Source organism: Trichogramma pretiosum, unplaced genomic scaffold (genome assembly GCF_000599845.2).
Source record: "Trichogramma pretiosum strain Unisexual culture from Peru unplaced genomic scaffold, Tpre_2.0 scaffold6, whole genome shotgun sequence".
NCBI classification, from domain to species: Eukaryota; Metazoa; Arthropoda; class Insecta; order Hymenoptera; family Trichogrammatidae; genus Trichogramma; species Trichogramma pretiosum.
The window spans coordinates 3,093,935-3,121,056 of record NW_019641678.1 but is presented as its reverse complement, the minus strand read 5'-3'; the positions used below and the strand labels follow the sequence as shown (position 1 = coordinate 3,121,056).

General features: G+C 42.8%; 2 protein-coding genes and 2 non-coding genes across 17 annotated transcripts in view; 3 read left to right on the top strand and 1 right to left on the bottom strand.

Annotated features, from left to right (window-relative positions):
• The window catches only part of LOC106652273, a 79,152-nt gene that overhangs the window by 44,859 nt on the left and 7,171 nt on the right, over nucleotides 1–27,122 (top strand). For all 14 annotated transcript variants that reach the window (XM_023460860.1, XM_023460865.1, XM_014371127.2 and 11 more), the window contains 15 exons: nucleotides 8,430–8,575; nucleotides 9,530–9,797; nucleotides 10,827–10,970; nucleotides 11,224–11,406; nucleotides 12,088–12,342; nucleotides 12,431–12,601; nucleotides 12,680–12,866; nucleotides 15,044–15,310; nucleotides 24,228–24,490; nucleotides 24,581–24,775; nucleotides 24,839–24,947; nucleotides 25,041–25,220; nucleotides 25,737–25,855; nucleotides 25,944–26,120; nucleotides 26,486–26,784. In XM_023460860.1, the coding sequence (XP_023316628.1) occupies nucleotides 8,430–8,575; nucleotides 9,530–9,797; nucleotides 10,827–10,970; nucleotides 11,224–11,406; nucleotides 12,088–12,342; nucleotides 12,431–12,601; nucleotides 12,680–12,866; nucleotides 15,044–15,310; nucleotides 24,228–24,490; nucleotides 24,581–24,775; nucleotides 24,839–24,947; nucleotides 25,041–25,220; nucleotides 25,737–25,855; nucleotides 25,944–26,120; nucleotides 26,486–26,784 (2,963 nt within the window). The remainder of the gene's footprint in view (nucleotides 1–8,429; nucleotides 8,576–9,529; nucleotides 9,798–10,826; nucleotides 10,971–11,223; nucleotides 11,407–12,087; nucleotides 12,343–12,430; nucleotides 12,602–12,679; nucleotides 12,867–15,043; nucleotides 15,311–24,227; nucleotides 24,491–24,580; nucleotides 24,776–24,838; nucleotides 24,948–25,040; nucleotides 25,221–25,736; nucleotides 25,856–25,943; nucleotides 26,121–26,485; nucleotides 26,785–27,122) is intronic.
• On the bottom strand, nucleotides 5,748–8,335 carry LOC111694089 (zinc finger protein OZF-like). The gene is made up of 2 exons (XM_023460877.1): nucleotides 7,247–8,335; nucleotides 5,748–7,176 (listed from the first exon to the last, which is right to left on the bottom strand). Exon 2 carries the CDS (start codon nucleotides 6,974–6,976, stop codon nucleotides 5,996–5,998), a length of 981 nt encoding a protein of 326 aa, XP_023316645.1. The 5' UTR covers nucleotides 6,977–7,176; nucleotides 7,247–8,335; the 3' UTR covers nucleotides 5,748–5,995.
• Trnal-uaa lies at nucleotides 25,349–25,432 on the top strand. The gene has a single exon. It is a non-coding gene; the product is annotated as a tRNA-Leu (tRNA).
• On the top strand, nucleotides 25,549–25,632 carry Trnal-uaa. Its single transcript has one exon. It is a non-coding gene; the product is annotated as a tRNA-Leu (tRNA).

The window sequence follows — 27,122 nt, the reverse complement described above, 5'->3', positions numbered from 1 at the left end:
ATAAAAAAGTCGCTATGTATAAGCTCTCTCTCTCTCTCTCTCTCTTTGGCAAACGCGAGTAAACCGTTCATGGAGCTTGCGAGCGCGCGCGCGTAAAGGAAGTGCGCGACGATTAAACCATAAAAAAGTGTACTTCCACACGCATACCTAACATAAATCCACCCAACCCCTCTCTCTCATAATTTTGCTGCTCGATGCATCTCTCTCGCGTTCTGCGCTGCACGTATAATCCACGCACGGCCTCGCGCGCGCTGCTCTCTCTCTCTCTCTCTCTCTCTCCAGCTCGTCGTCCTCGTCGTCGTCATCCTGCTGCTGCACAGCGCCGTTTTGCGTTCGCAGACGCTCTCGTAAGCAGAGAGAGAGAGCGCATATACTACACACAGAATCTATAGATATATATATATATATGGGCTTTATGCTGCTGCTGCTGCTGCTCGAGAGAGAGAGAGGATTGCCACGCGCCGCGCTCGGGGTTGTGTCCGGGTACCCCCACTCGCACGAAGTCTCGCTACGCTGCTGCTGCCGTCGTCGTTGGCTCTGCAAGCGCTGCTGGCTGCAAGCTCACACGAGCGGGAACGCGCGTGCAGCGCGCAGGGGCCACCCTCGCCTCTATACATATATATATAGAACGTACATACTACTCTACTCTACTCTCTCTTGCTCTTTCTCTCTCAGCACACTGTGCCAGTGGTATTGATTCCATGGCAGCAGCAGCAGCAGCAGCAGCAGCAGCAGTAGCAGCTGCAAGCTGCAGCAGCGGCGCTCTGCTTTATTCTCGCTGCTCCTGAAACGGCAGCAGCAGCAGCAGAAGACTAGTCGGGCAGTCTCTCTTCGAATACGGTGTGCAGCTGCTGCACACACACACACAATAATACTCGCGAGATATAGAGAGAGAATTTTATTATTACGTTTAGGCGGCGACTGCTGCTGACACCCCCTCCGTGTGTCAGTGTTTTGTCAGTGCGTGGGTGTGTTTTACTGTGTATACACATACTCGAGTCATCTTGATCGTCAACAAGGAGCTATCCGAGAATCGCTGAAAGCTCTTGGACGCGCGCGCGCGCATACACACAGATATAGCAACAGCAGCTTTCGATAGCGCAGGAGCAGCGGCGGGGTTGGTCGCCTCTAGCTTTCTGCTATTGTCAAACAGGATTGCTATATGTAGATATATCGGTGTTGTGCTTGCGATCATACACACTACAGAACTCTGACTGCCTGCCTGCCTGCAAGCTCGATGCCCCAACGCACGGCGCGTTCGAGTGTGTGCGCGCACAAATTCTGCCTCTGTCTCTCTCCGTGGCACAGGTAGTTTTGCAGCAGCAGCAGCAGCAGCAGCAGCTGAGCAGAGATTAGTAGTAGCATAGTAAGCTGTCGTCGCGCACACGTGACCACATCGAGCTTGCGCGCTCTCCCGGGGAGCCATGATAAAGCAGAGCAGCAGCAGCAACGCAAGCGAGCTTCTGCCCCTCGTGGCTGAGGAAGAGTCGATGGCTGATCGCTACGTGGCTCGTGCTAGAGTCGCAGCAGCAGGGGCGACTTTGGCGATGATCGCGGAGCCGAATAAGAAGCAAAGATTCGCTGCCAGCTAGTCGGTACTGATCGACAACAACAACAAACAATCGCCGCTGCTGCCCCACCACCATCACCACCACCATCGTCAACACCACAATCACCACCACCATGCGAGCTGTCGTCGAAGCTCGCAGCACGACGCGCTGTCGCACATGTTTCCGGATGAAGCGATCAGCTATATAATGACGAAAGTCAGCGAGTCGAAGCGAGAAAAGTGATTATAATTTGTCGCAACTAATCGAGCTTTTAACGATATGATATATGTTACAAAAAAAAAAAACGATATGGTGTTTACAAAAGTGTACCTTAGTGTGTCTCCGTGTGTGTCCTGTATAATAAATATTCCAATCGAAAGCTGACATTATATAAAGTGCAATAAATGTACAAAGAAAATAAAGTGTAAATATAGTTTTTGAGTATCTTGAAAACTGTGCAATGCGCGCGTATGTGCGCGTGTGCGATTCCGTGAAAGGCCTATCTAGTGTACAGAAGGAGTATAAGCAAATACTGCTCACGCATGCTGTGTGTCAATAATACGTGCAGCTGCATATGATTGGATCTCGTGCAGTGTAAAATCAATAACGCGTGTGAACATCGTTTTCGAAAAATATTTTTCTGTGTTTAACCAGTGCGCGTTCAATTAATATCTATCGCGACCGCAGTGAGATTCAACGATCATAATAATTGTTGTGTTATGTGATTTTGCGGTCGACCGCAAGGTGAAAAATAACGCAAAAAAAAAAAGATAACGTGTACAGTGGAGAAAAAATTCATCATTCCTTGTATAGCAGCAGCAGTGATTAGTGCTTTGCGGTTAATAAATAAGTAATATATAGTTTATCGAGCGCGCGGTTAAAGGTCTCGAAGTTTGAATTGGCGCACCGTTGACACACACGCGTACATACTATATACAAACTCCACTGCTCTGCTGCTGGCACAAAGATGAAAGAGTCCAAGATCGCCGCTGGCTCCTTTTCAAACAGACCTATTTACAGCCGGACAATTTTCCTTGCGAAAAGGGAGCCACAACTAGTGGTGTAGCACCGGGTCGCTCGATCCATTCAGCGCGTCGCTCAGAAGAAATAAATACGAAATAACGAACGAATTGCGCTTAAAGTGGGCCAGTATACGAAAATAAAACGCGCGACAACTAATGTATTTCTTATTCAAAAAGTAAAAGAAGAAAAAAAAGAAGAAGAAGAAGAAGCAAAAAGTAAAAAAGTTGAGCGAAATTTTTCAAACGAGGACAAGAGAGAGAGAGAGAGTAAAACAAGTGAAGTTGCTGCTGATGGCGAGGCACGAGGAGGAGGAGAAGAAGAAAGAGGACTACCACTCGAGGAGCGAGTGGCGATAAATGAAAATAAAAAAAATTATCATGCGAGGGACCGAGAGGCGGCGCTCGTCGTCGTCGTTGTCGTGCGGCCGGGCGCGCAAGCGAAAATGATTATTCGCGTCGCGCGCCGTCATTGACTCCGATATTACACGCTGTCTCTCTCTCTTTCTCGTTCATTATCGATAAAAACAACAACAACAACAGTGAGCCCTACTCTGATTTTTCTCTCTCGCTCACGGCCTTTCTGTACTGTTACTACCCTCATCCCGCCGCTCATCGTCATTTATCATCGTCATCGGTCGGTCATATACGCTGCTGCAGACACAAAGACATACATAGACGCGGCGAGTGCAGTGTGTGTGTTACGTGTTACTATAAATATACTACACAAGAGAGAAGTCGAACGCGTGTGCCACTACTCCCCGAGCTTGCAGCAGGTGTGTGTGTATATAAGCAGCATCAGCAGGTGTCCCGCCGAGCCCGTAGCCCCCCATCAAGCAGTGTAGTATGGTAGATGCAGCCGGATGCTCCTCGAGGACGGAACGCGTACCGAGAAGGAGCAGCGGCAGCCGTCGGCCCGCCGGCAGAAGTCGATCACGAAGCAGCAGCAGAGCCAGATCCGCGCAGTCGCCCGCGCGACAGCAACAACAGCAGCAGCAACAACAACAGCCGCAACAACAGCAGCAGCAACATACCCATCGACAGAGGCAGCCACCTCCGCCGCCGCCGCTCCCAAAAGAAAGTGTTCACCATCATCACCATCATCGTCATCAGCATCAACATCAGCATCAGCATCGGCAGCGTCGAGCTTCGAGCAGCGACGGCCGCGCATCGGGCTGCTCGTCCTCGACGCAAGGTGACCAGAGGCCCCCGCGTCAGGCTCGCAAGTGGCGCACCTACTTCGACCTGTTCTCGCCCGTGGGCAGCTACGAGGACCTCAAGACCCTCCACAAGAAGAACTGCAAGAACTACTTCTGCAGGTGCAAGCGCCACGTGGTGAGCGAGATCTGCGTCAACGGCACGCGCAAGCTCTACTGGTTCAACGAGCGCGCCGTCGAGGACAAGGGCTACTACTACAAGCTCCTGCGCCGGGTCAACAGCATTCTGCACACGTGGGCGGTGCGCTACATCAACGGCCTGAGCCAGGCGGACAAGCGACGAAGGGCCGCGGTGATGCAGCGCTACTATCAGGGCGCCGTCTCGTCGGCCTCCTCGGCCAGCGGCCGCGGCAACATGAAGCTGCTGAAGGAGGGCTGCTACTGCCACTATCATCCGCACATCACGGCGGACGTCTGTAACGCGGACTTTCTGCGACGCGTCGTAAGTAGGGATCGGGGCAGGCTGGCTAGCAGCGACGACAAAGACGATTTAGACGCGTTCACGCCCGCCTGGATGGTATACATGAGAGATATAACGATTATTATTCAGGCCCCCCCTTTTTTATTAACGCAGTCACGATCCTGTTTTCTTATTGTACACTTTTTTTACTCTTTCACGTCGACACACACTGTCTTTCTGTTGTTCCCGGGTTTTCCTTCGAATAATATTCCCATGCGCCGCGTACAATGCCAATCGAAAATCTGTAATCGCTCCATCTATGTCTTCTACGTAACGTGTGATCGATTTTCACTGCAGTTGGCAACTCACTATCACCCTTTACCTGATTTTCACCACCCGACGCACGTCGTCTTTTGTACAATAAATGATCTCCCTTGTATCACCTCGATTATTACACTCTATCGCTAATGAGAATCGCAAAGTTAAAAAATTTCCAAATATCAATGTGTGGGTGTATGTGTACCGTTCGAGCGAGGTTGAGGCCCTTTGAAAACGACGAGGGGCGAAAATTTCAGGAACTCGAGACGCCGGTCTGAATCAAAGTTTCGGTCGCGGTATAGAGTTGCAAAATTCGCTGCAGGCGAGACGCCGAAATATCATTAAAAAGCTTTTGGTTACAGAAAAAAAAGGGGAAGAAAAAAAGTTAACGTGGAAGATGTTTTAAAAGTTTGGAATTTCATTGGATTCTCCGCGATGTGTGTGCACATTAACTTCAATTTTTAAACTATTTTGCAACTACTAAGATCATTTTAACTATTGATGTATTTATTCATTGTATATGTCGTAACTCATATTTTAATGGAAACATGTAAGGAGATACACCTGCGCTTTTTTCCTATAAATTAAAAAGAATGCAAAATGAATTAAAATTTTTAGATTGTTACTATTTAGCATAAAATTACGTTAGTCTGACTATTTCTAATCGATAAACGATAAAGGGCGGTTTTTAGCAGAAGGGTCGAGAGTTCCAAAAAATGTGGATTTTAAATATAAATTAGGATAAAGAAGGGTGAAAAATGAAAAGGGTGACTCTTATTAATTGGTCTTAAGTGGTAGCTTAACTGCTAGTTCTTTCCTATCACTGTCATGCAAGTATAATTTTTCATTTGACGAAAATTAATAATGTGACGTCTTATTTAATTAATATATCATCACAGATATGGCGTTTATTTTTATTATTACTTTTTAATAATAAATTTTCAAAAAATTCTGTTTTTTTGGTTTACACAAAGTTCAAATCATTTTTTAAGAAAAGTTTGTAAAGTGACTTTGATGCAACCAAAAACTTTAGGATTCGTTGCATGTTTTCTTTACTTCATGAAAAGAATTATTATTTCTTATTATTTATTATTATTTATTTCTTTCTATATCGTTTCTTTTGCGAGGATTAAGTTTTAATTTTTTTTTGTTGAAAATTTGTAAAAAAAAACAAAATAATACCACACAAATTTATTACAATGAACTAGAATTTATTTTCGATAACTTACATTAAAATATTTTCTTGCAATTATAACATGATGTTAATTCATTTATATGCCGAATGAATATGTGGACTTTAAGATTCCTTGAATTTCAAATTACATTCCATGAATGTTACATGAATAAACGATAGGGCACTGAATATATGTGATACGATTGCGCATTGAATCATCATGGACTTTAAAATAACTCTTACGTGCAGATGTCTTTCGTCAGTTCTTATGTAAATTAACATCGAATGCATAGAGACGATAGAGTATCATTCATTTCTCAATAAGGTTTTCTCTGATTATGCACTGAATCAATATGAATTTTCAGATTACCTTTTTGTGTAAATGTCTTTCCACATGTGTGACATGGATAATTGATACAATTATGTACTGAATCGATATGAGTTTTCAGATTACTCTTTTGTGAAAATGTCTTTCCACAAATATGACAGTTGTAAGGTTTCCAATCATTATGCACTGAATCAATATGGACTTTAATGTAATCCTTGGCTGCAAATGATTTTCCACAAATCTGACATGGGCGACCGATACCATTGTGCACAGAATCAATATGGATTTTCAGATGCTGCTTTTGTGAAAATGTACATACATCGCAGTCATCAGGTTCTAGACCATTATGCACTGAATCAACATGTATTTTGAGATAACTTTTTCGAGCAAATGTCTTTCCACACGTGTGACACGTGTGTTTGATACCATTATGCACCGAATCGATGTGTAATTTTAGACTACCCTTCTGCGAAAATGTCATTCCACAAATATGACATGTGTAATTGATACGATTTTGTACTGACTCGACATGGGTTTTAAGAATACTCTTTTGTGCAAATCTCTTTCCGCAAGTGTTACATGAGTGATTGATTCGATTATGCACTGAATCAACATGTATTTTGAGATAACTTTTTTGGGCAAATGTCTTTTCACATGTGTGACATAGATGATTGATATGATTGTGTACCGAGTCGAAATGGGTTTTCAGATTAATCTTTTGTGAAAATGTCTTTCCGCATACATCGCAATTGTGAGGTGTTAGACCGTTATGCACTGAATCAACATATATTTTGAGATAACTTTTTCGGGCAAATGTCTTTCCACATTTTTCTTGATATTGATCAGACAAATTGTCTACTTTGACAGGCACTAAGTTATTCTCATGAGGTTTTTCATCTTTGCACTCAAACTCGATTTTAATTTCTTGGTTAGATTGAAATTCATTAACTCCTTGGTAATCTTCAAACATATGAAACTGTTATAAAATTGAAGTTTCATAAATATTTTCTTAAAATACCACAATTTAAATCAATTATAGTTACTAATAAACTTACGGTACTCTCTTGCAGATATTTAAAGTATTGCACATTTTTAGTATCTGATGCCTGGTTTTTCGTTTCTCTACCATTATTCTCATTATAACACGAATCATAAGGCTCTTCTTTTATTCTGAAAATATCGATTGAATTAAAAATAACACTCGTTTATTTATTATTTTAATTTTCACACTGATAATCACCCGGGAGAATAGTGGATTGCACCACTGGATTTCATTTTGTTGAATCAAAAACTAGTTTATACTTCTACACATTGAATGTAATTAAATAAGAAAGAACCAAGCGATCTCGAATGCTCGAAATGTTTACAAATATTAGGCAGCATTAATACCAGCAGATGCAGTCAAGGTGATAGAAATTATAAGAGCAGACGTAATAAACATGATGCGGGATTATAATAGCTAAGAACTGTGATATTTGTAAATATCATATTTGAGCAGAAATTTAAACTATTATGAGGAAAATTGAACAAAAAACGAAATAAACGCGAAAAAAATGTTTATCGAATAGAAATCATAAATTTATGATCATGGAAGTTGAATCGTACGCCAATCCAAATTTAATCCAAGCCCAGAAGGCAAAAATCGACATGAACTATAATCGCTGAGAAAAAATTTCAATTAAACTCAAAAAATGTTGTGCGAACTGCGAGTTTTTGCATGTTTTTAACTCCTCTATCTTCATAGGAAGCTTTATAAGTTGTTTCGAAAATGGTTTTTAAACCAGCAGTCGTAGCATAAATTTTTTACATCTTTTGTTAACTAGTTAAAATCGCCTTCAGCTCACTCTATAATCCCTCATTTTGCTAAAAACCCCTTAACTACACCCGTTGAAAAATATACTATTATAGGAGGAAACTTTACCCGTGTATTTTATAGGAAAAAACTCAGGTGTGTTCCCTTGCATGGTATACATTATCACATAGAATACTTTATTTTTCAATTATTTGAGAGTAAGATTAAATAATGATAAAAATTGTCGTACTAGCAATAAATTTAATTCTTTCTAAAACGAGTTTTTTACTTGTATTTTAGTTGTTTATATCATTTACTTTAGAATGATAGCGTGATTGGCATTCAATTAGACTTTTTCTACATTAAAAAGAAGTATAATATTTCACATGAATTTATCGAGTATTTTATTACAAATATTTTGACCTTGGGAAGTACATGAAAAAGCTCAACAAAGTAGATGAAAATATTCAATTACAAAGCCCGAATCAAAATCACTTGTCGTTTGAAATACGATTTGCATGCCGTTCCTTAATTCAAGGTCGAGAATATACGCACAAATATCTCTATACAACGAAATAGAAATAAAAAAAAAATCTGATTTTCCTCTCTGCTTTTTTTTTTCTTCGAGCAGATGTCGGACGACGACAGGATGTCCCTGACGACGGCGGTGAGTGACGACGACGACGGCGAGAGCGCCGTCAACTCGCCTTACCGCGGCAAGCAGACGGGCCAGGCGGCCGCGTCCTTCAATTGCACCGGTGCGGTGCGCAAAGCTGGGTAAATTTACGCCTTTTTCTTGTTATTACGGAGAAATGTAATTCGTTACCCTACGCGTATACATGCATCTAGAGATATCACGTACTACACTACACGTGGCTTTGACAACCTGTGTTTTCGAGCTGTAAAACACAAAACTTTTCTGGTGCTCAAGGTGAAACTTTTATCTAATTTTTTTTTTCATGAGATGAGTTGTAATTGCGTTTGTGCTCCATTATATACGCGCGACGAATGAGCAACGCGTATCATGGGATTCTGTCTCTCTACTTTTGTAGGTGCTCACCCTGGCGAGCTCACTGCAATTATAAACGCGGTCAAGGATGTGTGCTATGAATGTTTTTTATTATTATTTTTTTTTCTAGACTTTCCACGCGCGGAGAGTAAGCCAAGGGATTCTATATCCGTTGTTGTGCGACGTGTAACGCGATACGTTTTTACGCAACCGAGGGAATACATTGAGAATGTATAATAATGAAAAGTGAATATAAAAGCATTCCTCGTAAATTTGTATGTATTTTCAATAAAAAGAAAAGATTATTGAAGAGCGCGAACTTTGTCGTTTATATATCGTCGGTGAGTTCGAGTGCACCTGATTTCTCAAAAGTATAAACGCGATAAATGAAATATTCAGAATAAAATGAATTGAAAGACACGTGTCATATAGATATTGATCTACATATATTCGAATATAGTTTCGCCAAAAAAATCCGTTTTTCGTCGAGGACACATGCCAAGTCTTTTTGAGTGGCTCTCGGCGCGGGGGCACTATGTCAATTAGAGTCGAAAAATCGCCTAGCTCTCTAGCTCTCACTCGCGCTGGCTTCGAAAACATTTCAATTAAAAAAAAGTCGAATACGAAAAAGTGAAAAAAAAAAAAAAAAGAAAAAGAAAGTCGTGTGCGTCAAAACGATCGATAGCACTGTATCCACTAAAATATCAAATATTCTCGCACAGCTTCCTGAGCGTGAAGAAGTGGCTGCTGCGCAAGAAGCACCAGATCGAGCTCGCTCGCAAGCGCGGCTGGAAGGGCTACTGGGTCTGCCTCAAGGGCACCACGCTGCTGTTCTACCCGTGCGAGTCGCAGGAGAATCGCGCGGTGGAGACGGCCCCGAAGCATCTGATAATCGTCGACGGGGCCATCATGCAGCCGATACCCGAGCACCCGAAGCGCGACTACATCTTCTGCCTGAGCACGGCTTTCGGCGATGCTTATCTCTTTCAAGTGAGTTCCTATACAACATATAATCTTGTGCGACGCCTCGACGCCCGTGTGTACGTATACCTTATAATAGCAGCAGCAGCAGAGCTCTGCCCCATGTTTGCTCGCTCTTATCGTATACAATATACATGTGTACATAACTAGCTGCCATATATAGGGTACTATGTAGAGCTTATAAACATAGGGGCTCGCTCGGTCGGGTTTTGTTGACAGACCGCCGCCCGTGCGCGCGACTGAGGCTTTGAAATCGAGGAGGAGGAGGATGAGGCTTGCACTTTTTTTCCACGTCTACGAGCAGTAGTGCCGCTACTTATTACTGCACGCCAAGCGGCTGTAATTGAGTCCCATCGTTTTCTTGGGTACATGCGATGCACCTCGAACGTCATTCTTGCCTTCGCTCTCTCTATAATCTTCCTATATAGCTATGTATACGAGCTATTATGAACTTCTTTGCTCGCGAGCAATGCGATTTAAAGTCGATTTAATTTTTCCGAGCTTCGGAACGAGAATCACACCGGCCGGTAGTGTGTATGCTCCAGCTCGAGTAGACGAGAAGACTTTTTTCATACAAAATACAGTCCGGCTGACTTGCAGAAAAAATTACATTTACAAAATATAATTGCAAAAGGCAAGTACTCTGCTCGTGTACTGTGCGTCTCTCTCACTCTCTCTCGTGACTCTCGAAATTTTCAACTGCCACAGGCTCTTGTAATTTTTCCGCACTTCGTCTAGACTCGGTAATACGATTCATGAAGTGTACTGGTCGTGTATGCGCGCGAAAAAAAAAACGCGTTAAAATGGAAGAAATAAAAAAAAATTGTATACGCGCGAGCGCGAGTTGTGCAAAGGACTTCTCTTTACGTTCGTTTCCGATTAAAAATGTAGTTGAGAATGAAGAAAGAAAAAGAAAAAAATTTAATCACCGCTCGACGCTAAAAGAGTCCGGTACACAAGAAATCCCAAAGATCGATTTGCGATTAAAGCTGTATTGTTAAAACTATATGTGTGTGTTTTTTTTCTGCCTCCCTCAAGGCTCCTTGTCAAGTGGAGCTGGAGAACTGGGTGAACAGCATACACTCGGCGTGTGCGGCGGCGTTCGCGCGCCACCGCGGCAAGACCGGCACGCTCCATCTGCTGCAGGAGGAAATTTTCCGACTCGACAAGGCCATCGAAACGGTAAGTATCGGTGCAACAAAATATGCCGATCACTCACATACGCATTCATTCAATCATTTTCTATATCGCAAAAATCATTCGCGAGCTTTTAATCTCTATCAAGTAATTCACACGCTGCTCTTCTACCTACAACCCCCTCTTTACTTGTGATTTCTCCTGAATTACAATTGCCCGTCGCTCGACTCATTGCTTATTACATTAAAGAGAACGTTATATTTTGTTCAATCAACGAACAAAGTGCGATTGTGCGCAGGATCACAAGCTGAGACACATGGCCGATTTGCAGCAGTCCGTGGTGACGGACATCGACACCAAGTCGCAGATCAACAATCAGATAATGCAGTACGAGGAGAATCTCGAGCGGCTGCATTGCGAGCAGTTCCGGCTCAGGTGCTACATGGCCAGTCTGCAGAGCGGCGAGCTGCCCAATCCCAAGGTAATAATAACGATTATAATAATAATAATAATAATAATGATAGTAATTGCGCATGTAAATTGCGAATCGCGCGCCAACACCGACGCGCGACTCGCTGAATATTGCAGTTTTCGATTCGGGCCAGTATAATCTCGGCCGAAGGACGAACGAATTGAGCGGTATCACGTAATATCGTGCCCGAGCAACAGGTTTAGATGCATAACACTTAAATTCGCCCTACAGGATATTGTATGTGTATTATCAATGTGTAAACACGAGCTTGTACATACAAGCCTGGCATTCGGGAGCTTCGATCGAAATTTCGCGTGACCGGTCTCCATTAATACGAGGCGTGATGCATGATTAATATTTCTTTCTCGACGTGTTCATTCGTTAAACGGATGTACCGTGCTTTAACGAATTCATTGTGCTTCAAAGCTCGAGTATCGCGATCGTGTATTACGACATCCTTTAAGAATGCTCAATAATGCCCTCCACGCCAAAAAATGATCACTCGAAATGTTTTAAAAATATTAATTGCATTGAAAATGGCAAATTAACTGCTCCAGAAAATTTAAACCATGTTCAGCCAGTGGTTATCTGTAAATCTGCAATTGATAAAGAGAAAAAAACTGTTCAAGTCGAATCGAGATTTCAATAGTAGATAAAAGTCATCCATTTCTTCTCTTGTCAACCCAACAGAGTCTACTGACGCACGTTTCACGAGCAACGAAGCAGATGCTGAACAAGCTGGGCGTGTTCACGGTCTCGTCGTTCCACGCGTACATATGCGCCCGCAGCCCGTCGCTGCTCAACAATCTGCTGGCTGGACGGGGCGCCACCAAGCGCAGGCCGCTCCTCCTGTCGCGCTCCAACAGCGGCTCGAGTCGACGCTCGCTCCAGATATCGCGCGACGACGACAAGAACGTCGTCAAAGTCACTGTACCTGAAAACCAGGTATGATTTAATTTTTACAGTCGTGCGACGATCTTATTTTTTCTTGTGAATGTCTTTTATTTTATTTTTTTCTTGTGATTTTTTACAGCTCGTTTCCGTGTTTCTGAGAGACGGCATGACCGTCGAGGAGTTTCTCGCGAGCGCCTGCAGCAGGAAGGGTCTGAACGCGATGGAGCACTTTGTGCGCGTGAAGAAGCGCCGCGACATGGAGGATCACAATTACTTCGTGCCCCACAGATCGGACGTCATCGAGACCTACGTGAGCGACACAAAAAAGTATTCTGAATCAGTATCGCTTACGTCCCACTGACCTTCCGATTTTTTTTTTTCGCTACAGCTTCACACGCACGAGATCGTCGAGGTCTGCGCCAAGATCCTCTACCAGGTCGAGCTGCAGAGGAACACCCTCGACCAGATGTGGGGCTTCTCGGTCGAGGCCGAGCTCATCGAGAACGCCGACAGGCAGGACGAGCTCTGCTGCTACGTGAGCCGAGTCGAGGACAAGAGCGTGGCCATGCAAAACGGTGAGTTGACGAAGATTGCCGCCTGGACTAAATATGCGCGATGGCCCCTTCAACGATCAACGTACATATTGCAATAATCGTTATTGTTTATGTTGCTGCCACTTTGCCACGAAGCCTATACATGCATAATGCCTCAGCCATGAAAGAGCCACATAGTACAGATGAATAGACGCGAGGAGTGCAAGGGCACTGTGCCAGGGCAGTGCTGATATGTAGACGTGCACCTCTCTCTATCGCACCGCTTGCGCGACCCTTTTTCCGGTGACTTGTTTCTTTTTTCTTCTTTATCGCGCGGTTACATGTATATAATGCGGGTCAGGCTGCACACGAGCCACCGCGGGCGAGCGAAAAGCGCATGTCGTTCGTACTGCGAGCTTTTCTCTATACCCTAGGCTATGTATACAGCATGAGTTAGGGAGAGCTTTTGCAGCCATCGATTTCTTTTCGAAGCCGATCGAGATCATCTCTCTTTTAACTGGGTGTGTGGAATATGTATGTCCGCTCTATCGCATCAACAATATGCAACGTCGTGCTGACACAAACACACAAACACACACATATAATAATAATAATAATAATATATATATACGATTCGCTTCGTTGACGCGGTCATAATTTACCTCGGCATGCGTCTCGTCGTCGTAGTCATCGATATCTTCGTTTTCTTTGATGCGCGCGTTGACCTGTGCCTAATAGCTGCAGCACTGCTCACATACTACTATCAACGGCTGCAGCAGCAGCAGTTACACAGCTGTGAGAAATTTATCAGGGTCATCGGCGAGAGAGAGAGGGATATTTGCACGCGAGTATTATTCTTCTCTCTATCTACGTACCATTAGACGCGGAGATAAGCTCAATGCCAATCGACTACTGCCGAGCTATTATAATAAAAATAAATCGTGGCTTTTATTTTCATCTCGATCAATTACCGTCGTCTAGGCTTGTTATTATACGCGCTGACTTATTCGTAGGTTTTTTTTGGGAGGTGAAATCGTTCTCGAGTCTAGACAAAAATAATGTGTATCTCATTTTATATCGATTACTTTGCATTTGATTTCTTTTCTTTCCTTCTTTTTTATCAATTCTTGCGCTCGGTAACGAAAGTTGCCAGTATTTAATGAAAGTTTATTGCTGTTTCGAGAGCTTCTCTCTCTCTCGTGCGCCGCATCACGAGTGTTGAAAAACAACCGTTACATATGCACATGGCATCGATCAGCCGAGGGAGGAGTGGATTTGTAATTGGACGGTGCGGAGTGCTCGTATATATATCTTTATGCATCGCTCAAAACTGGCGCACGGCGAGGAGAGCTTGCAATCTCTTTCTCGTTTCACCTATTATACACACATACACACACACGCGCGTATCGGGAGAGGCAAGAAAAAAAAGATCGCTCCAGCTCGATTATTTTTCTCTTTCTCTCTCTTTTTTTTCTTCTTCTATATACTACCCCCGTTTTTCAACAGTCGCTATATCAAGTTCCGCACTTGATATCCGGGTAATGCTACTGTGTACATATACGCGCGCGCTCGCGCATTCAACCTAAAGTTCTTTTGTCAAAGCCGTAGGCACGCAATTCCGATGACGTATAAGTAGTATAGTCTAGAAGGCAGTGGTAACATGGGACTCTCGGAGCACATTATATACTCTCTTCTTTTTTTTCATCGCGTTTGCGTGCGTGCGTGTGCAGCATATAAGAAGATTGAATTCAATCTAAAGAATTCTTATACATGCGTCGCGCTCGGCGATGACGACGACGACTGTTGTACATGCAGCTGCTCTAATAGAATCTTAGTGTCGTTCGATTGATTCCGAATACGGTATTTATTTTTAAATAAAAAAAAGTAGAAGAAGAAGAACAGTCGATATTATATGGCAAGTACGTACAAGGCGAACCCTTTGTTTATCGCGCAGGATACGGCAGAGTACGCGGCGCTCTTTTACCGCGATGAAAATCGATAAAGGGGAGACAAATAAAATGTAGAATTTTTTCTGCATCGTTATTGCTCACACGTATGTGCGGCGGCTGTGCAAGGAATCGTGGCCTTGTAATTTTCTCCCTCGTAACTATATCACACATTTATAGAGCATCGCGCACATAATAAACTTGCCCCTGCTCGTAAATACCGCGACGAGACGCGCTTGCGCTGCAACTTACTACTTTTTTTATTTTCTACAGGCATAATCAAGGGCGACGAGATAATGGTGATCAACGGCGCGATCGTCAGTGACTTGGACATGATGTATCTGGAGAGTGTGCTGCAGGAGGAGCAGGCGCTGTGCATGATGATGCGCTCGTCGCGCACCGAGCCGCCCGACGTCACGGGCATCATGCGGGTGACCGACGACATCATCGAGAGCCTGGTGTGTCCGCCGCCGCCCCAGGACCCGCCCGTCATCAGCGAGGAGATGATCTCGGGCCTGATCGTGCCGGCGCCCGGTTGGAGTGAGTATTACTATTAACTCGTTCATGATGCGTATCTTTTTTGTTTTTACAAGTGATGGATTTTGAAAGGAGACACCCGAGCACGGGATACGACTGAGAAATTTTGTGTGAACGGATCTGTGAGCTCGATATTTATGTAACACTTTACATGTTATTGTTTATATGAAACATCCAATGAATTTTTCAAAGTACTTGTACTCTATTTGAGAATTTTTCTCAGGAACAGCTCAATATTTCTTGATCAAAAGTTTACTATCATTTATTATTTATGCCTTGATCTACACAAAAAATGATTTATTTTTTTATTTTTTGCTACTATCTTTTCTATTCTACATGGACCGATCAAAAAAAGATGTGAAAAATCATGATCAACAGTTAATTTTAGATTGACGAGTCAGAAAAAACATGGAATTTGAGAAAAGGAAGTTATCACATGTACAAATTTTTAAAAAAACATATAAAAAGGTAGATTTAAAAAATTTTAATTGAAGCCAATTGATAAATTCAGATTATTTTATTTATTTTCATTGTAACATTGATTATTACAAAAGAGAATTCTGACATATTTATCAAAGATTAAGTTTTAATATTCATCACTTATAAACTGCAACTATGTTGTACTGTGTGACATTTTTCATCATTTGTTAGCTTCAGATAAAATTTCATTATCTGAAGTGTTATTTGAAGTGGAGCTCTGCTCTGTGGTCGCCAAGCAAATACGACATAAATCTTCACACATCAGCAGTTCGATGATAAGCTCACAGCAAAGGACTGGCAGTCGTTTACCCGTCAGCTCCCACAAGGGATCCAGTGCCCAACGTCGACAAAATCCTTGTGACATTGTCTCGCTCAGATACTCGGCACAAGCGTCGCTGTGACTATCGGGAAGCCCATACACCTCGTACGAGTGCGCGAACTTGTAGTAGTCTTCGAGTGTGACCAGTTGTTCCACATCTTCGAGTCGTAACTGCACCAAATCGTAAATTGACAGATCCGAAGTTATCATAACTTCTTTCCCTTTGCTCGTGAACTCTTCGGTCACGGGCAAACGTTGAACAAGATCCACCGACTTCTCGAACAATCTGAGCTTAGCGAACATTTTCATAATCGTCAGACCGTCGCTTCGTTGCATTTCGTATCCTTTTTCCACTAGGTGCTTGACGACGGCCAGAGCTGCAGAAACTAGTCTAAAGTAGAAAGTACCGCCAACTAATTTTATAGATCGACGATCATCAATCCAATTCAAACTCTGGGTAAAGTGACTCTCAGTGGGGAAGACGAAGTTAGAAAGCTCAGCACCATGATCTAAACAAAACTCGACCAAATGTGCCTTCCAATTCACCACAGCCAATTGAAGTGGTGTCCGTCCCAAGTTGTCCCGGGCGTCGACCTGGATCGGCCCATATTCGTCGTTTTGATTATCGAATAACATGATGGCTAGGTCACTATCCCTGTTACGTCGACAAATGATGTGCAGAGGAGTCGATCCCTCTGCATTGACCAAGTTCGGATTTGCGCCGTTTCTCAGCAGCAATCGAAAAAGCCGTACTTTATCGCTGTCGGACGCAGCCACGTGCAAAGGGGTGTTACCAAATTTGTCTTGCGCATTAACCTCCACCGTCCGCCAGAAGCCGCCGGCAATCCTGAGGAATTTGTCCGCCAGTTTAACATCGTCGCCGTCTCTCTCGCAAATGACTTGGAGAGGTGTCTTTCCGTTCTGGTCGGCCAAATTCGGATCGGCCCCGCTATTCAGCAGCAATTCGGCCACCCTCCTGCGTCCATGCTCCAGAGCCAAGTTTAACGGCGGATCAGCCGATGTTGTCGCGAGATTATCCAGATCCACCCCGAGCTCGAGGAATTTCGCGACGATACTTCGGATGCCATACTTGCAGGCCGCGTGGAAATGTGTAAATTCAAACTCGTCGATGTAATTCACATCGAATCTGTCGTAAATTTTGAAAAGCTGGCGAACCAAGCTCTTTTTTCCGAAAATGTCCTTACTTCTACTCACGTGATGCAGTGGTGTGGTGCGATTCAACTTTGGCTTGCCGTCTTCATCGACGTCGGGATTGTCTTTGTAGCCGGTATGAGCCACAAACTTCATGAATCGTTCTCGTAAATACTTTCGAGTCTCTTCGGACTCGTCAGTTGCGGCCTTTGTCAGAAGCCAAAAAATCTCTTCGTCTGCGAAAAAGTCTTGGAGATTTGGAAGTTCGCCCGTCCAATAGCCCACTAACTCACAAAGTTGATTGAAAAATTTGACTCGCTCTTCTTCGACCTCCCAATTGACATTTTCTCGTAGGCTCTTCAATTTTTCAAATTTTTGATCGTTACGACGTTCCGGATTACCGTAATAAAAGTAGTCCTTTTCGTAACTGTCGTAGGATCCGCAATCATCACTGTCGTAGTAATAATCGTCATCGGAATTTTCTTCGAGTTCGCCATCGGAACTTCCTTCGGATTCGTCGTCGGCCCCGAACCAGAACATCGTTCAGCCCACTCACGCACTATGCACAGTCGCAAAATATATTTCACTTTTTTTCGCGAGAATCACTAGCTGTAATCGATGGGAATATTTCTTTGTTCCTGCGTTGTAACTCGTAACGTCCGACACCAAGATCTGTCGAGTGTAATAAGCGATATTGCTCGAGCTAAGAAATACAGCAGATGCGTGGGGAGACAAGCGAATGTACAAACGAGACAAAGGCACACACGACGCTACACGCATAGACGTTACAGATCGCCGCAGTGGAGGGGAGCTTGCTGACTATGAGCCGCATGGGCATTCGCAACGTGTGAAATCGGGTTTACTCGTTCGCTTGTTTTTCAGCACGGGGCGAATTGAATCTTGTCATCGAGCCTCCTTATATACTTTCAAGTAAAGCAATGTAGAAAGGCTCTGCCTTAAATGTTTAGGAAAAATAGCTTGGGCCTAAATATTGAAACGACGTCAGATTTCCTGCCACTAGTCGTTTGCAAAAACAGCCCTACCAATAGGTGCGATCCAGTTACAAGTAGCAACAGCGAATAACTTCTCGATTCTTTACTTCTTTTTTATCAATAATCCTTCTCCACATTTCATTTTTTTTTATTGTCACGGCAATTTAGATAAATTCATGTGTAAAATAACACACGCCCAAAACACACCAATATTTGTTTAAAAAGCATTGAAAAAAGGGAGGACTTAAAAAAAAACCAGCAAATTAATGAATTAATTTTCTTTTATTTATTTTAATTGTAACACTTATTTTCAAGCAAATGAATTTCGGAGAGCTGTTGAAGCTGTTACCAAAAAAAAACAAAAATTATTACTATTCCTTATATTTGCATATATTAAAGCTCCACTTTGTATATGACTTTTTAGAGCAGCAATTTATTGCAGGGTAGAATGAGTGATTGCGGCGCACTTGCGCCATTTTCACAATAAATTAATGATCCCCTTGTCAAGATCACATGTATGATAGTTCAAACTATACCTGAAGTTACAATCGAATTCATTTTTTTACAAAATAATTAATTATTTCATCCAAATATTTCTAAGTATGCCAAATAGACGTGCGCCATAATAGCACACGCGCTGCAATAGGTGTTTCTTCCGTTCCATAGAAAATGTTTCATTATCTGAAGTAATGGTTACGAGCTGGTCTCCAGCCGCCAAACAAATATTATACAAATCTTTGTTCGTAAATGACTCGTCGATGATCATGTCACAGCAATCGAACGGCAGCTGGTAGCGCGTCAGCTTCGCAAAAAATTCAATTGCCCATCGCCGAAAAAATTTTCTCGATACTTTTTCGCACAGATTATTTGTGTAAGCCGCAGGACTTTCATAACAGTGTCTTCTAGGGTACACATTAATCGTGCGCGCGAACTCGAAGCAATCCTGATATGTGTATAATTTCGCCGCCTGTTGGATTGGCAATACGACTAGGTCGTACAGCGATAGATTCGGACTTAACATCATCTTTTTCGCTTCGTTACTCAAGTAGTAAGGGTGGTTTCTCAAAAATTCAACGTGCTTTTCATTCAACGGCGTCTCAAACAATTCATACTTAGCGAACACTTTCATAATTGTCATGGCGTCGCTTTCGTCCAACTCGTATCCTCTATTCTCAAGACGTTCGATCACTAACAGGAGGCTGGCTGCTACTTTAAATCCAAAATTACCACTACACCACGACGTAAAATTATTTTTAAATCTCTCGGTAAATTGACTCTCCGAGGGAAAAACGAAGCTAGACAGATCAGCTCCACGATCCAACAGAAACTCGACCATATCCGGTACGAATCTCGCTACGGCCCATTCGAGCGGTGTCCGGCTCAACTTGTCCCGGGCGTCGACCTGCACCAGCTGATTCATTTCTTCGTTGACCGTGAAGAATAGCCTCTCTATGTTATCATTGGATGTATCGCACATGATGTGCAGAGGTGTCTTTCCGTCCTTGTCAGCGATGTTCGGATCGGCACCTTTTCTCAGCAGCAATTCGACCATTTTCGTTCTAGAGCTGTGACACCGCAGAGATAAGTGTAACGGCGAAGCACCTGTTTCTGGCACCAGGCAGTTAGGATCCTGGCCGAGCTCGAGGAATTTCTTGACCATGTCCACGCAGCCGTATCTGCAGGCGACATGAAAATGCGTCAACCCAAATACGTCGGTGTAGTTTACGTCATATCTGTCATATATTTTAAAAAGCTCTCGGGCCAGGGTATCAGTGTTAACGAACGAGTACTTGACCGTGTAATGAAGTGCTGTGGTACGACTCGAGGATGGCTTGTCGCCATCCTCGTCTATCTCGGGCTCGTCTTTGTAGCCGGTCTGGACCACGAATTCGATGAATCGTTCTCCTTGTATATAATGTAGGAGGTCGCTGTTAATTTTTACAGAATCCGAGAGAAGCAGTGCAATTTCTTTCTTTTGAAAAATGTCTCGGAGATCAGGAAGTTGGCCATTCCAGTTTTTCTTGATCAATGGGTCAATTTGACGGAGAAATTCAACTCGCTCCTCTTCGATCTCCCAATTGACTTTTTCTCTCAAGCTCTTCAATGCTTTTAACTTTTTTTGGTTAAGAGGATCGTTGTTGTAGTAACTGCTATTGGGTTCTGTGTAGTGCTGCTTTGACGCGTAATTACTGCTCATGATGAAACGCACTATTCACATTACACAATCGCTTACTAATTTAAAATATATAATTCACTTTTTTCGCGAGAATTGCTTGCTGCAGTCGACACGATAATCTTACGGTTACATCGATGTCGCAACGTGTACTGACTGTGCATGCATCATACGATTTTTATAGAAAGTGAAATAGAAAGTGAACGCGTACTACGCGAAGCTAAGTGTACAGAGATTCGTATATAAGAAGCGATGTACGTGCGTGTCGCTTGACAACGAGCAACTCCCACGCCCACACATAGAGCGAGAAAAACAGAGATACACGAAGCATGTACTATACATAGACGTTACAAAGTCATAAGCGCATCGAGCAGAGCACTGTCGATAATCTACGATTGAAGCGCTCGCTCGTTCGTTGATCAGTTATCTGTTCGTTCCCTGGTTTATCCTCGAAAGACTTGCAAAATGGTCGAGAAAGGAATATTTTAATATCGATATATTTTAACCAATTGTATGACCCTTATATGCCTGACTCAACCAAAATCTCCAGAACAATAAGTTCAAAAATTGGAAAACTAATACGGTTTTGGTAATGCAGAAGAATCTGAGCAATAATTATGTGCGATCTACAAAGTTCTCTTCTTTTTATAGGTATGGCTCAAAATTCGGGTATTTAGTAATTTTCTCAAAATTTATTGAAATGGAAGATGCGAAAAGGTTCATTTTTAAACACGTATGTGAATAGCGTGATAGGATTAAGATGATTTTTAGTCAATACATTAAAATTTATAATCATTAATTTTTCACATAAACTTTATAATTTTTTAATTGTACCAATCACTTCCCTTAGTTTACTTTCGGAAAGTGAAAAACGAAAATATTGAAAAACACATATCCTAAAATGTTATTAAAAAAGGAGGGCTTGGGAAAAATATTAAAATCGAAGCGAATTATCAAATTCAATTTATTTAATTCAGACTGTTTGTAAAACTTATATTTTAGCAGGAAAGTTTCAGAGAGTTTTTATACTAACAAATTTATCAAAGTTTAAATTTCATATTAATGACTTGTTAACTGCAGCTATTTTAGACCGTTTAAAATTTCTTCGTTATGCGAGGTTGTGTTAGTTAAAAAAACCCACAGTGACCTCATGAGCTATGACCAGAAGCCGCCAAGCAAATATGGCATAAATCTTCACACGTCAGCTGCTGATTTTTAAAAATGTAAAAGAAAACATTTTACGCACAAAGTTAGACATCAACTCCAGGACCAGAGAGTTTAGCCGTTATAGGTAAAGTTATACACTCAAGTTCGTGGGTGGGTGAATCGTAGGCCGATTTGCGACAAGTGATCAGGAAATTTTTTATCCATAAATGGATGTTTATAATATATAAAAAAAACATTTTTTCGTTGAACGATTTTTAATTCATCAAATATTCATCTTACAATACTCTTCACAGAGTAAAGGAATGTATGAAAAGATTGATTTTTAAACATAATAAAGGGTACTAGTATCTCGATGATACAGTTGAGAAAAATAAAAATAAAATAATTGAAAACTTTTATTTTTACTCCGTGACTGGCGTCTCCTTATACGATGTATTTATCCAAAATCAGTACTGCCTCTTATTGAATATACCTTTTTTTAATATAACGATAAATAGTACAGTATTAGTCAAAAATTTTATTTTTATGGTTACTCCAATTTGCTTTCACAATTAACTTTAGTATCTCTTCAATTGTACATTTAACTAATTGACACTACAACTGATTCAACTGAGGATGAAAAACAAAACTGAATACAGTATCAAAGAAGGGCTTAGAGTGCATCGCCCGCGGAGAAAAAAAAATAAAGAGAGACTCTCGCACAAGGTTAGAGATAAGCGCCTCCGCAAATTACTCGCAGTAGATGCGCGAGCAGCTGTACTTTATAATATGCAGTTCAGTATAGTCGAACTCTTTCGAACTGTAAAGTAGCACGTAGGGCACGAGGGGGGCTGCTGCTGGCTAATAAGTGTACGTCCCTTTTCTCTCTCTTTCTCTTTCTCTCTTTCTTATTTTCTCTCTCGCCTTTCCTCGGACGCGACGCACGAGGTCCGATTCCATCCCCTTTACACTATATGCCGCGCGGATAGAGCGGCGCGCACGACACAGAGCTCAATCGATATCGCTGACCCGGATTCGCGCGCGCGTCTCGCTCCGGCATATACATATACCCCCACGTAACGTACAACTGCATAAAGCGCGGAAAAGCGTCTATCGCCCGCGTGGCGCACTCCAAACGGATAATTCAGCGCTGCACGTATTAAACACTTTGTATGTATGCAGAGCTCGTCGATGCGACTCGTGCTGGTGCACCGCGTGCTGCTGCTGCTGCTGTATACCTTATATTTCGCTCGGCACCGGGCGGGCGCACTTAAGTGCAATTAACTCGCGCCCACGCGCTCCTAACCGATTCTGCATCACGGTGGCGTATCATTTATAGGGCGCACTACTATACACAAGTGCCGTCTGCGGCTGGGGAGGACGAGTTTTTTTGCGCGCGTTAATACACACACACACATATACCTTATATATACTTGTACGAGCTGTAGCGGCGGAAATTCAGCGCACAAAGTGCGTCTCGCGTGTGCGCGCGGGCGGGTATATAGGTAAACAGTGCGCCAGGGGGCCAGAGAGTACTAGTGCGCTCCCTATATGTAGTGCCACAGCTTGCTCCATATATGTATGTATGAAAATACGCGCGCACCTATGTATATGTAGGTCATACTGCTGCTGCTGTGCGCGCGTTCGAGAGCCGAGAGGGTGGGTGGTGTACGAGCAAGACAGAGAGAGAGAACTGCAAAACTGCCTGCCAAGCATATATCTATATCGAGCGCTTGCAGCACCTAGAGTGAGGTATATATATGTTAGAGAGAGAGAGAGAGAGCACATCTAGGCGGATGCCCTCCTCGCACGACGAAAGGGTTACTCGCTCCCGGCGAATCAGTGTCTCCTTAGCTGCACAGCACTATACTGGCTCGCTGGCAGTTGGCTCGCAGTGCTAGCCGCCCGCCCGCCCGAACGCGCGCGCAAACTCAGGCAGGCAGTTTGGCCATCCGCAAAACGCGCCAACGATGTAACTTCGCTGGCCAACTTTAGGCTGTGTCTTATCGTGTATAGACACCGAAAAGTCGTTTATTTCGAGTCGTCATTGTTTTGTTTTCGTCACAACTCACAACGGGCCCCGTAAAATAAACAGCGCGGAGTGCGGAGCTCCGATATAGCGCGCGGCGGCGAACGGGGCTTCGGAGTGTTGAACTCTCGCACTCGTTGTTCGGCGGCGGCCTCTCCGAACTTTGGAACGTTCCATGTGTACAGTACCGTAGTGGCAGTGCGCGCGCGCTCGTCCATGTTATATCCTTCAGCAGCAGTGAAAAGTGCAGCACGCGGATGGATTGATGGTGGGCGCGAGCCAAAAATCAGCCGGAATGAAAAGTCAGACAGAGATTTACAGTTTGAGCCATTCGTACAATTGATAACCGTCACCTGAAAAAAACCCCAAATCCGCCGCCCGCGAGCTGTTGTTGTTTTTAATGAATAAATGTAAACGTTTCGTGAAGAGACGTATCAACGCGCCGACAATGATAATCGTCAGCTGCATTCGTAATCACCAGAGAGGCTTACTAGGTTCGCACTTATATGCAAAAATAATAATAATATTTATCTTTACTCGCTCGAAATACACAACATTAATTTTTATACATGCACAATTTCATATTTTTTAATCGGTCTTACATGTGCGCGTGTGTTTGTGTGTTGCAGCCAAAGAGCAAGTGCCGGACAGCCTGAGCGCTCACGACGGCAGCAAGCCGACGTCGCGCGCCAACTCCTTCGAGATCGAGAATCTGCTCAAGACCGCGGAACAGGTGACCGGCATCTGTCGCTCGCCGGGCAAGGCCAGCCCGACCGGCAGCGTGCTCAGCGCGCACTCGCAGGCTCTGACACCCTCGCGTCAGCTCACCGACGCCGAGAAGCTCAAGAAGGTCATCCTCGAGCTCGTCGAGACCGAGAGGACATACGTCAAGGTTGATTATCTTTTATTTTATATTAATAAAACGACGATGGTATTTTGGAATGGGTAATTAACTTTTTACTTTCTTTTTACGTGCTTGTAGAATCTGAACAGCTTGCTGGAAAATTATCTGGAACCTTTGAAGCGAGAGACGTTCTTGTCCAATGCCGAGATCAATGCGCTGTTCGGCAATATCCAAGAGATCGTGGCTTTTCAGAGGCAATTTTTGCAAAATCTTGATCACGCAATCGAGGTCGAGCCCGAGTTTCTCAACTTCGAACATCCAAGTCAATTTAAGGTACGATTGATGTTCGATAATTTTTAGGGAATTTCTTACTAAACATGATAATAATTTTTCCAGGGTGTGCTGTTTTCCATTGGAAGTGCCTTCTTGTTTTATGTAAATCACTTCAAACTCTATAGCTCGTTCTGTGCTAGTCATTCAAAGGCCCAAAAAGTCTTACATCCGAGTAAGTATAAAATTTGTTTAAACAAATAAATTATCGCCAAAATAATTTATTGAAAGGTTTATAAAAAAATTTGAATCATCAATTCTATTTTAGATGAAGGAAATCAAGCTTTGCAAGAATTTCTTCAAGCTCGAAATCCGCGACAACAGCACTCGTCGACGCTCGAGTCGTATCTGATTAAACCAATTCAGAGAATATTGAAGTATCCATTGCTGCTACAGCAGTTGAGGAATCTTACTGACGAGCACAGCGACGAACGTCGACACTTAATAGGTAAGCGAAGAAAAATGTTGTGCTCAATTTTCTTTAATAAAAATTAGCGTTTAAAAAATTGTTACTAATATCGTTAAAATAAAACGAAATATAATAATAACGCGTAAATTGAACAGCAGCCTACAACAGCTAGGTTGGCCGAGCGGTCTAAGGCGCCAGATTTAAGCTCTGGTTCCCGTCTGGGAGCGTGGGTTCGAACCCCACACCTAGCAATACTTGGTTCCGATCTACGGGTCGGGATTCCTTTTTGATAAAAAAAACGTGACTAATTTCGTTCAAATAGAACCAAATCATTAATAAGGCGTAAATTGTGCCACTCTCTACAACAGCTAGGTTGGCCGAGCGGTCTAAGGCGCCAGATTTAAGCTCTGGTTCCCGTCTGGGAGCGTGGGTTCGAACCCCACACCTAGCAAATCTTTTGCGATTTTTTTTCAACGAGAATAATACTTTTTTACGTCCTCTTTTTGTTCTACACAATAATATCGTCAATAATTGTTTAAAATTTGTGTTTTTCAGGAGCACTTAATGGAATGGAGAAAGTAGCCGAACACATCAACGAAATGCAAAGAATCCACGAGGAATATGGTGCTATTTTTGATCATTTATTCCGACAACATCAAAAGTCTTGCAAACAGGTACGATTATTTTTCCTTTATTTATTGTAAAATTGTTGTAAAATAAAAGATTATTTAAATAAAACAATTTTTTCTTTCCTCATTTCAGTCAATCGATCTAAGTCCGGGTGATTTACTATATTACGGAGGCGTCGAGTGGCTTAACATATCCGACTTCTTGGGCAAAATTAAGAAGGGACTGGAGTTACACGCCATGTGCTTTGTCTTCAAATCCGCAGTTGTCTTCCTATGTAAAGAGAAACTCAGACAGAAGAAAAAATTGATGGTGAGATAAAACTATTAAGTTCGCGTTTCCGATACAAAAATTTATTAGGTCCCAAAGTAGATATTTTTGAAATTCATTAGAAGCGTATTTTGTGGTTTTCCAATTAATCAATTATTAAAGGATGTATGATATTTATAAACTAGCGTTACGTCACAATTACAGTACCTCTTCTCTTTGTTTACTATGATCCTAACAATATGTTCGTTGAAAATGCTATACCGTCGTTAATAATTTATTAATTAAAAAAATATAGATGTGGAAATGATTTTTAAAAATCTATGTTACGAACACGATGACTTTTTCCATGAGCAATAAAATACCACTTTAGCTCTTAATTTCAACTCTCTCAATGTCTCTCAAAACAGTTCGACCTGCAAGGCGGCTCGAAAGCCAACACCGGCAAGAAGAACGACGGCGACGTTGAGATCATACGCTACCAGGTACTGATACCCGTGACCGAGGTCCAGGTGCGCTCGAGCTCGGCCAAGGACATGGAGTCGCACTTCCTCTGGGAGCTCATACATTTGCGCAGCCAGCTGCAGCGCCGCTCGGAGAAGGTCTACGTGCTCTCGAACAGCACGAGCGACTTCCGCAACTCGTTCCTCAAAACCATCAGGCAGATCATTCGGGAGTCCGTGCGGAACATGAGCATACCCTCGACGAGGTAATTATACATACATCATACGTCGTGTTCATTTGAATGATTTGTTTTCTTTAAGAGAGTGAAAAGTATTGACTGTTCCTGCATCGAGGAGTTTTCCCAGCCCTAGATTAAAAAAAACGTAGTTATCTTCTTCGTTGAGTGTGTAAAACGTAATACCTGTGTGTTATCCAACCGAGCACTTCTTCCACAATTGGATCTCTTGAAAAAAAAAAAAAAAAAACGAAGCCAGAACGATCCTATCGAAACTCTATATACCTCTTCTGTAATCGATGATAGACATCGTTTTAAAGTAAACTTTGCTCTACTCTTCATGGGGCATGACGCCTGTGTCTTGATAT

What these genes read in the sequence shown, in the direction of transcription:
- LOC111694089 (XM_023460877.1), bottom strand. Translation starts at nt 6,976, where the DNA reads ATGTTTGAAGATTACCAAGGAGTTAATGAATTTCAATCTAACCAAGAA.